General features: G+C 48.8%; 2 protein-coding genes across 7 annotated transcripts in view; one reads left to right on the plus strand and one right to left on the minus strand.

Moving 5' to 3' along the window:
- The window catches only part of CLHC1 (clathrin heavy chain linker domain containing 1), a 45,889-nt gene extending 37,450 nt beyond the window's left edge, over positions 1-8,439 (minus strand). For 5 of the 6 annotated variants that reach the window (XM_058667799.1, XM_058667796.1, XM_058667798.1 and 2 more), the window contains exons 1-2: positions 8,353-8,439; positions 1,343-1,592 (exon numbers count right to left, since the gene is read on the minus strand). In XM_058667799.1, the coding sequence (XP_058523782.1) occupies positions 1,343-1,519 (177 nt within the window). In that variant the 5' untranslated portion in view covers positions 1,520-1,592; positions 8,353-8,439. Of the gene's footprint in view, positions 1-1,342; positions 1,593-8,352 lie in introns of those variants that run through there. The other variant, XM_058667800.1, reaches the window with a different exon arrangement.
- A 262-nt stretch (positions 8,440-8,701) lies between these two features.
- On the plus strand, positions 8,702-10,568 carry RPS27A (ribosomal protein S27a). The gene is made up of 6 exons (XM_004580130.3): positions 8,702-8,774; positions 8,875-8,939; positions 9,275-9,329; positions 9,720-9,805; positions 10,111-10,242; positions 10,384-10,568. The coding sequence occupies exons 2-6, from the start codon at positions 8,892-8,894 to the stop codon at positions 10,531-10,533; spliced, it is 471 nt and encodes a 156-aa protein (XP_004580187.1). The 5' UTR covers positions 8,702-8,774; positions 8,875-8,891; the 3' UTR covers positions 10,534-10,568.
- Positions 10,569-10,615: the final 47 nt, after the last annotated feature.

Raw genomic sequence — 10,615 nt, forward strand, 5'->3', positions numbered from 1 at the left:
GCAATATGACTTATTAGAACATTTAAAATGTACTAATTCTAAAAGATAATGACTGGAAAGGAAGATTTTGTTTCTTTATTTTATATTCTTAGTGATATGTACCAATCTTTAATTCTACTGGTAGGCACATATCACTGCATTGTGATCACTTTTCCTGAGAGTGAAGGACTAAGGTTTCTAGAGAAGAAATAAGACTCATTGTGTCTAATAGTTAACAGATAAATAAAAGACTGAGTTCCTGTTGTGCCAAGGACTGTTCTATTCAGAGACCAACGGTTTGTTAAAATTGTAACGTAAAGCCCTAGCATGGTAGCCTAGTAATAAAGCCCTCACCTAGCATGTGTTGGGATCCCAAACGGGCACTGGTTTGAGTCCTGATTGCTCTACCTCCCTTCCAGCTCTCTGCTTTGGCCTGGAAAAACAGAAGAGGACCACCCAAAGCCTTGGGACCCTGCACCTGCATGGGGTACCAGGAAGAAACCCCTGGCTCCTAGCTTTGGGTCAGCTCAGCTCTAGCCATTGTGACTACTTGGGGAGTGAACCAGCAGATGACGAACTTTCTCTCTGTAAATCTGCCTTTCCAATAAAAATAAATAAATCTCTAAAAAAAAAAATCTTAAGATAAGCATTTTTTCTAGGCAAGGAGAAAATGCTGTGTATTTCACTTCCTTTTTCTCTCACAGCATCTTCCAAGGGAGGATGACAAAAAATAGTATTGATACAAAAACTTCAATTGTTTATAAGTGAGAAAAAAGAACACTTATAAAACCTTAAGGATAATAAAGCATGTTACATAAAGCCACAGCATTTCCTAATTTTAGTGTTTTTTTCATTTGTGTTTCAGCATTTCCTAATATGAATTCCACATTTCGAATGTTAAGCCCAGTCAAACCTTATTTATCGTAACTAACTTGATCTCTAAGTAGATGATGTTGTGGTTTAATATGTGAGATCAAATATAAACCAACATTTTAACGAACTGACAAATCCAAAACAGGGCACAAACACACTATTGCTTAAGGCCTAATTCCTAACAAGGTAAGTGGTATCTTCAGATGGAAGGGTCCAAATGACTGTCAAGGCACAGTTTGTCAGCCAAACACTTACTGCCTGCTCCTAAACTAAACTAACTGACACAATGATTGACAGCTGTGTACGACCAATGTAACTCCATAACTACATACATCTTACCATCCCTTACTGACAAATTGGATGAACTAAAAATTGACAATGCAGATCAGTCAAACAAGCAATAATGCTGCCAAGGCAGGGGTACCTGGTTGTCAAGACAGGTTATCTCCAACCTCATGAACACTTCATTGTCTTAAAAGCATAATGATACCTTATCAAAAACGGTGCGATATATGGTGTAATATTCATCAGCAGGTCCTTCCTCATTGCAGCCCACTCTTTCAGTTTCTGTAATTATGTATCTTTGCATATTTTCCAGAAAGTCCTTGTCACTGCTACTAATGATAGGAGGGAGAACTGCATGTTTATTGATTGCCTGGACTGCCATAAATCACGATCTGCACACTGGTTCACCAGAGGAAACTTAAATCTTGACTGGCTTTTGCAATAAAATGATAATCCTGAAAGGAAAAAAAAAACATAAATTAGTACAGAGTTTTGACAAAATTAAATATTGATCCCCAAAATGTGCTTGAAGCAGAAAATAAAAACTTCCATGAGTCTGTTGCTGAGATGAAAAGTTCAACTTGTAAATCAATACTACTTTGCTGTCATGAGCTATCCTTCTGAGAAAGGCCAAATCCCACTTATTTCAGAGGTCTGCTTTTATGGACCAGCACAGCCCCTCGCACATATCAGAAAAGCAACGGCTTCCTAGGTTTAGCTCAGCACTCGGTAACATAAGGTTAGCACTCGGCAGCAGGTGTGAAATCTAGTTGTAAGCCTCTTGGTGACACAAGCAAGGACAAATATTCCTGTAACCTAGCACCCGCCTGGCCCAGTCTCAGCCACCACCATATAATGCCTATAACTTACACATTTAGTTTTTAATAAACTGTATCATTTTCATCTTTTATATGAAACAGCTAAGGATTAGATAGATGCATTACATTGCTTTTTAGTGAAGAATCATTATTCAACTGAAGCTGATTCCGAAGATCTGGTCACACTAACATCAACTAGAACCTTGGGATTACTTAAAAAGTTCCCACATAGGGTCTCATGTCAGCTGTATCAGGGAAAAGCCAGGCTGGGCTGACTGTTCCTGCTGGTGCAATCATATATCAGAGTGGGTGACAGTTGGTTGGGCTTTGTCACAGCATCAGCTGGCAGATGTTGGCACCAGCGACTAATTCTGTCAAGTTAAACTGCAGAACCACCTTGAGAGTGCATGTTCCGGGAGTGGGAGTGGCCTGGGAGGGAAATAGTGAGCACCTCCCTCTTGGTTTATCACTCTCACTAAAAAGCATGAAAACCAGGACTGGGGCATTGGTGTCTAGACGGAATGACACCCACCACCGTGTGTGTGGGCTGGATAGGGGACCCGGTTGGGTTGCATTAGGCTTCAATGTCCATTGCAGTATACGAGAGCTGAATGGGATGTGGGACAGACTGGACCAGTCTGCTGCACATACTTGCAAGCATGGGAACTAGGGCAGGGGGCGGGCCTGGTGGGGGTTATTGGGGGTCACCCCAATTAGGCTATAGGCCCCACTGGTTTGTGTGAGAGCCAAGTGTGTGCTGGGAAGAATCTGGCTTCACTGCACCATCCATTGGTTCATGTGGAAGATAGGGCTGGAGACAAAACTGGCCTAGCAATTATAACCAGCAGCATGTGCACAAGGTGACTGAGGCGATGAACTGTGCAGGACCCTGTACAGGCAAGCACACAAGAATCTGGTCTGGGATCGCTTCAGGTGAAGTTTCTTTGGGGATCCCTCCAACTAATCTGCTGATCTCAGAACCCAACCATGAAAACAAGTGCAGATTCCATGGTCTGACCATGGAGTGCAAGTGTCAAAGTTAAGCTGCCTTTGAGGCTCAGACAGAGCAGTGGACAGCATACCCAGGTGCACATGGAGGGTATGGCAGGCCATAGGAACCTGCAGAAGATACCCAGTACCACAACAGAGGATGGAAGACAGAACAAATCGTTCAAGTACCCCAGCTATGTGTTGGCAGTAAAAACCTGGGCAAACAGAGACTCTAAAGTGAACTATGTCAGCCAGGGTATTCTGGAGACATGTCATCATGTTTGGAATGGTGAGACTGACAATTCAGAACCATTAAACCATCAAAACCACTTGAGCAGGACCCTTGGAGCATGCCCCACTTTGGGGACCTGGGATGGGTGGGAGGCTGTGAGGGGCTTTTCCCTTTTTCTTTCACCTTATCCCAGATACAGAAAAAAAAATAACAATAATAACGTGGGGAAATGAAAAAGGTCCCATAAAACCAAACATTTTCACTTTTCCAACAATTACAGAACTACATATTCATGCTACACAATCTGGAATATATATGCCAAAGAATATAAACCAGAAAGAAATCAAAAAATTAAGAAAGCAAGCAAGCAAGCAAGCCTGCCCCAGCCTGAAGGATAATCACTATTCAGTACCTTGGCATATCACCTTTATGATTATAAAAACTGGGATCAAACTCTATATTCAGTCCACCTTATTTTTTTAAATATAACTTACAAGGATAGCATGTTTCATGGCATAATATTCCTAACAAATTTAACGATTTCCCCACTGTTAAACATTTCTGTTAATTTAAAAAAAGATGCATGACACAGTCCTGGGAGAGGGGCAGCCTGGCAGGCGCTTGCTCTGGGGGTTTCAGGATGGGTTCTTGCTCACACCCACGTGAGGGAGGACTACAGAGGGAAAACCATCGATAAGGCCACTGTATCTGCAGGTAAATGAGGGAGCTGAGGCTGAGTGGTTTGGAGGGAGTAACGGGAGGACCTTTAAGGGTCAGACCAAAGCACCAGCCCACATGGCAGACCTGAGCTGAGGTAGGTAGCATCGACCACCACTGAACACCACCCACTGGTACACACTAAAACTAGTGCTGGGGCCAATTTAGCAAGGCTACATCACAGTACCCACCAGCGAGTCTCACCCCTGTGGAACTGTAGTCTCCGCTGGTATGCGCGAGACCTGGGGCTGGGAACAGGCCTGGTTGGGAAGTTAAAGGGATGCCCTGATTACATTGGGGCTCCCACTGGTGAGCATGAAGGCTGGAATAGAAGCAGCAATCTGGGCTGGACTTGGCTCCCCTTGGCATGTGTGCAGACTGGGTCTGGGGAGCACCAGACTGGTCTTAATTCCAGCACCCACTAGTACTTGTGAGAGCCAGGGTGAGTGAAGAACAGGCTGGGCTAGGTCTTGGCTCCCACAAAACCACGTGAGAGCTATGTCTGGACATGGACCAGGTATGGCTGGGCTGTAACACCCAACAGTAAGAACTGGCTTGGGTATGGGCCAGTTGGGCAAGGCTATTGTTCCTTCCAGGACAAGAGGCAGATTAATTCAACTTCGGCCAAGAATCCACCCGTGTGTGTGAGATCTGTTACTGGGAGATCTGCTAAAGGAGCCTGGGGAACTCCTTTGTCAGGACACAGTCCCTGCAGGTAAGCGCAAGAACAAAGGGCAGGAGCAGCCCAGACTAGGTCAGGTTACAGCACCCACCGACACATACGGACTCAGGTCTGGCTCAGGTGGGGCAAGGGTGGGGGCAGGCTAGGCTTGGCCAGTTCATAACATCCACTGACAGATCTGAGAACCAGGACAGGTTGCAAGTTGGGTTGGGTTGGGCTGCAACACCAGCCAGCTCACATTAGGGATGCTGAGGTGAGGTGAGCCATATCAGTCTGGGTGTGGTAGGTGTTGGGTCCATGAGCCCTGGGAGCAAGGGTCTCATGGGGCCTGGGTTGCCTGGCCCAAGTCCCTGGGCCTGCCTGTTTGGTGGGTGCTGGGTCTGTGAGTCCTGGGCATGAGGGGGCCTGGGTGGGCAGCCCAAGGCACCAATTACACCAGGAGCACCTCACTGGCTGCCCAGAGCACGCTTGTGGAGACTTGGTGTGTGGGCTTGCAGGTGTCTGGCAATGGCACAGATGGGGGCGTGTCACATCTAGGACTGGTGGTCTGACCATGGAGTTCATGTGGCAAAGGTGGGCTTCCTCAATGAAAAAGAAGGAGCAGTGGATGGCTGGTCCAGATGATCTGGCAGCCCATCGGGTCCTGCAGAGGACATCTGGTATCACAGCAGAGGAAAGAGGACAGAGCAAATTGGACAACTACCCCAGTTAAATGATGACAGCAAAGGTTGACTATGTCAAATCACGGATATTGCAACGGGCACCTCACCCTTGGATAGGCGAGACTGACATTTCAAAACTAGCGAAACAGCAAAACAAAGTTAGTGAAACCACTCGGGCAGAACCTTCAGAACATGCGCCATATTGGGGATCCTGGGTTGATTTTGGGAGCCTGTTCCCCATCACTGGTCAATGCAGTGATGGGGAGGCTGCGTATCGCTTCTCCCCTATGTTCTCCCTTCCCCCCAGATACAGGAAGAAATAGAAAATTCAGAAACACCTATCACACCTACTTTCCCTAACCCTCAGTTCCTTCCCACTCTGATCAACTATGTAAACATCATCAAAAACAAAACTAAACCAAAACACTAGTCAGCTTTAAAAAAAAGATTCCTTTATCTCTGAAAGGCAGACTGACAGAGAGGGGAAGTCAGTATGACAGATATCCCCAATTGCTGAATCACTTAACGGTCACAGGCTGGGAAATGCCAAAATACTTTAGAATTTTTAAATCTCAAATGGGGTGGGGGGCAGGCATTTGGCACAGCAGTTAAGTTGCCACTGGGAATGCTCATATTCCAGTTCGAATCCCAGCTCCAACATGGTTAAGGCAGCTTCCCATCAGCGTGTACCCAGGAGGCAGCAGACGATGGCTGATGGCTGCTGGCTGCCCACGTGGGAGCCAGACTGCACTGCCTGTTGCGGCTACCTGGGAAGTCAACTGGCAGGCAGAAGCAGTCTCTGAACGTGGAACAACATGTGTTTTAAAATGTCCTTATGCCTTAAAATAAAAACCCGAATTTATTTATTTTTTTTAATCTGGATAATAAGTCAATCTAACAAAGAAATATAAACTAGTTCCAAAAAACAATAGATTACCAGACTTCCTAAATGAGAAATTCATTTTTTTAAAGATTTATTTTATTTTTATTGGAATGGCAGCTATACAGAGAGGAGAGACAGAGAGGAAGATCTTCCATCTGATGATTCACACCCCAACCGGCTGCAATGGCCAGACCCGAGCCTATCTGAAGCCAGGAGCCAGGAGCCTCCTCCAGGTCTCCCACAGGGGTGAAGAGTCCCAAGGCTCTGGGCTGTCCTAGACTGCTTTCCCTGGCCATTTGGGATCCCAGCGCATGCAAGACAAGGACTTTAACTGCTAAGCTACCGTGCCACGCCCCATTTATTCTTCATTGAAGCAGTAAATATTGAGCATTTACTAAGCACCAGGCAGTATTTTAAAGCTAGCGATTCAACAATAGATCAGATAAAGTCTCTGCCTCCTGCAAGCTTGTAATCTAGTGGTAAAGATGGACTACACATAATTTCAAAGGGTTCAAGATGAAACTAAAGAGGAAAGGATGAGTGTAAGGATCTCTGGGGACCAAGTGGTCCTTCAAGAAAACCCAAGTCCCTCTGCATTATCTAGTAACACCCTAGCAGATGTGGGGAAACCTTCTACATAGGCCAGTAATGGCCATTTGCACAATGACAATGTCAGTTGCAGGCCATACAAAATTGCCAACTTCACAAAGCGAGCCTGCTATACATTGATGGAGTTCCAAGTCCTTCCTGTGATGACCTTAGCAGGGCCAGACCAATTGGCTTCATAGGTCTTACAAGGCCCAATGGGAACCTGAACTCTTATCCTCTCTGACCAAATCTGTCCTTCTCTTGTTCCTGTCCTCCCGACCCCTCATTTCAATTTCCACAAACTGGTTCTCTTACTTTAGCGTCTTCCTTTACTTTATGAAACCCTTCCTAGGTCCAGTGTGGTAGCCTAGTGGCTAAAGTCCTCGCCTTACATGTGCCAGGATGCCATGTGGGCACTGGTTCATATCCCAGCTGGTCCACTTCCCATCCAGCTCCCTGCTTGTGGCCTGGGAAAGCAGTCCAGGATGGCCAAAGCCTTGGGACCCTGCACCCACATGGAAGACCAGGAAGAAACTCTTGGCTCTGGCCATTATGGCCACTTGGGAAGTGAAGCTGTGGATGGAAGCTCTTTCTATGTATCCGCCTTCCCAATAAAAATAAGTAAATAAAAAATTCAGGAATCAAATTAAAAAACAATCAAACAAAAACCTCTCCCACAGACCTTCTGGGCCTCAAAGTATGCACGTTCATTTGGCTTTTACTCATCCTCAGATCTTGGTCTAGGTGGCCTCAGGAAAGCTACCTTGACTCCCTTGAACTTGGTCAGGTACCACCAGCCTGTTTTCTCCCGGGGGGTGGGGGGGTGGAGGTGGGGTTGCACTTTGCCTATTATGGTACTACCATTCAGCCACACTGTACTACAGGGTACCTGCTTATATTGTCTCCTCTGTATGCTGCAAGCTTGGGAAGACCAGGAATACCCGCCCCTACACACGCCAGAGCATGACAGTGCCTAGCCCAGCGGGAACTCAAATACTGGCGGGATAACCGACCATCACACAGAAACAGTCGGGCTTGCACTGAACACACATGAGCCGTGGTGCTCTCCAACTAGAGCACGCTTGGTGTTTGTTTCTGAGCATTTGCAAAATGCCAGTGAGATACATAAGCTAACTAACATTACCGTTCGTTCCTAACAGGCACGCAGGGACACACTGAGTACAAGTCTACAGGTTCTAGTAAATGCTATAATGAAACAACTAATCTGTACTGTCAGCAACTGCGACATCCCACATGGGCGCTGGCCCCCGCGGCCGCTGCTCCAGTTCCCACCCAGCTCTTTGCTCACGCGGCTGGGGAAGGAGCAGAAGGTGGCCCGAGAACCATACGACTGAAAAACTTAGAGATTTCAACAGGTTAAGTCATTTCACCCTCAAGAGGGGCGTAAACGCACATCGTCTTCCTCAGGCTGGGCACACACAGGCTGGCGACAGAGACTCCAGGTGCGGGAAGCCTCGTGCCCTCCTTCCCCATTCTCACCTGCCCGCCCCGCCTGCCTCTCCTACCACGCTTTCTGACACGACATTGCTTCCTTGCGCCCCTAAAGCTTTCCTCCTAGTCACTGCGGCCGCCTCCCAACCCCCGAAGCCCGACTCTGCCTCAGGGCCTTGGGCAGGCCTCACCTCGCGCCCTTCCTGCCAGCACCGACTCGGCACGTAGTAACTGAGGAACCGGGCGGGCGGCACTGCATCCTGGGACGAGTAGTCCAGCCCGCACGAGGGCGGGAGACTACAACTCCCAGAATACACTTCCGTTTCCTCCTTTTTTGTCACGGGGTCCTTTCCCCTGGGCCCGCCTCCTTTTAAAGACTCTCCTAGCCACGTTACCTATGAGGAGAGGGGAAACTTTTAAAACCACTATAAGTTTTAAACACAGCATTTAGCGAGCATTCTGAGGGTGACTGTCAGACGTGAGGTTCGCGGGGCAGCCGGCGCGCCCGCGATCAGGCGCCTGCCGCGGCCGCCTCGGGGGCGGGGCGTGCGCCGGGGGTGCCGGGAAGGCCCTGGGGCCGGCCGAGCTGCTCCTTTTCGATCCGCCATCTGCGGTGAGTGAGTGCTCCTCGGCGGCTCTCCGGCCCGCGGCCTCCGCGGCCCCCTCTGCCAGCGGCCTCGGCCTGATCCGCCTCTCCTTGTCCTCCCTCTTAGGTGGGGCCGCCGCCACGATGCAGATCTTCGTCAAGACCCTTACGGGCAAGACCATCACCCTCGAGGTACGGGCCGGGCGGCGCGCGGAAGCCGAGGCCCGAGCGGGGTCCGGGAGGGCAGGGCGGGCCGGGCGCGGCTCGGGGGAAGCTCTCCCCTGCGCCTCCGGGCCCCTGCTCGGGACGCAGGGCAGCTTGGCCAAGCAAGGGTCCGGGGGTCTGCGCTTTTTGCACGTGTCGGCGGGAGGAGGCGCCGCGCCCGAGCACGTGGGGTCCGCGGCGGCGGGGGAGGCTGCCTCGGACCGGCTGCACGCCTGCATTCGTTTCGACTGTGTGGTTAGCAGTCCGATGGGATTATGTGAGCGTGCTGCGTAACCAACGTGCTTGCATTTCACGGTTTCTAGGTTGAGCCCTCGGATACGATAGAAAATGTAAAAGCCAAAATTCAAGATAAGGAAGGTGAGTAGCGTTCTGTGGGCAGCATGCCTTCTTGCAGAAGGCAGGCGTAAAGCTCGGGTAGGGTGGGACAAGATGGAGTAACAAGTGGGAAGACATGACGTGACAGTGTGAAATGACAGGTTAGACACATGGTTATGAGCCTAGATGGGGGTCCGTGCAGTGGGTTCCATCTGGGTGAATTCGGCCAGGTTAATTCCTTGCCTGTTACCTGTTAATTTGGAGAATCAACAAGAAGTGATAAGGCAAATGCACATTCAGAGCTGTCTGGCCTGTAATAAAACGCTGGGCGACGGGTGTTGATGCCTGCTATTCTGGATTATCTGTAGGCCTGGGCAAATGACCTTGTTCTGGCATCTTAGGTTTTCGGGTTTTTTTTCCCCCCTTCATTAGGAATTCCTCCGGATCAGCAAAGACTGATCTTTGCTGGCAAGCAGCTGGAAGATGGCCGAACTTTATCTGACTACAACATTCAGAAGGTATGAATGGGAAAGGAGCAGCCTTGAGGGGGGACCTGTTTTGGAATGTTGATGTGGAAAAAGTGGGATAAATGGCAGGTGCTGGGGTGACTGCTATGCCAACCTGGTGTATTTTCTCACACTTAGTTTTACAGCCTCTCCCTTGAATTCATTTCTTTCAATCTTGACAGCTAGCCAAAGAACGACATACTATGGAGCAGGGGTTCCCCCCATAGTATTGTGTTGTTTTGTACTAGAAGGTGTATGGTGTTACTTGCCTGTTTTCAATGCAGTGTGAAAGCGGGTTTGTTCTGTCCCATTCACAGGAGTCCACGCTGCACCTGGTGCTCAGACTCCGTGGTGGTGCCAAGAAAAGGAAGAAGAAGTCGTACACCACTCCCAAGAAGAACAAGCACAAGAGGAAGAAAGTTAAGCTGGCTGTCCTCAAGTACTACAAGGTGAGCCCGCTTTTTCTTCTCCCTAAATGGCCACGACGAGCTGGCCAGTGTGTAGCCAGGGGCTCCTGCCAGGGTGGTTTAGCCACCTAAGATGCTCTGGTGTGTTGAAGAAAATTCTGAATGCAGCTTTGCACTTTGCAGGTGGATGAGAACGGTAAAATCAGCCGCCTGCGTCGCGAGTGCCCCTCTGACGAGTGCGGTGCCGGCGTGTTTATGGCCAGCCACTTCGACAGGCACTACTGCGGCAAGTGCTGTCTGACCTACTGCTTCAACAAGCCTGAAGACAAGTAACTGTATGGGGAATCAATAAAAGACGCTAACCAGCACTTTACTGTTGACTTTTACTTCGGGAACTTAAATGCTGGGTTTGTGT

Source organism: Ochotona princeps, chromosome 8 (assembly GCF_030435755.1).
Source record: "Ochotona princeps isolate mOchPri1 chromosome 8, mOchPri1.hap1, whole genome shotgun sequence".
Lineage (NCBI taxonomy): Eukaryota > Metazoa > Chordata > Mammalia > Lagomorpha > Ochotonidae > Ochotona > Ochotona princeps.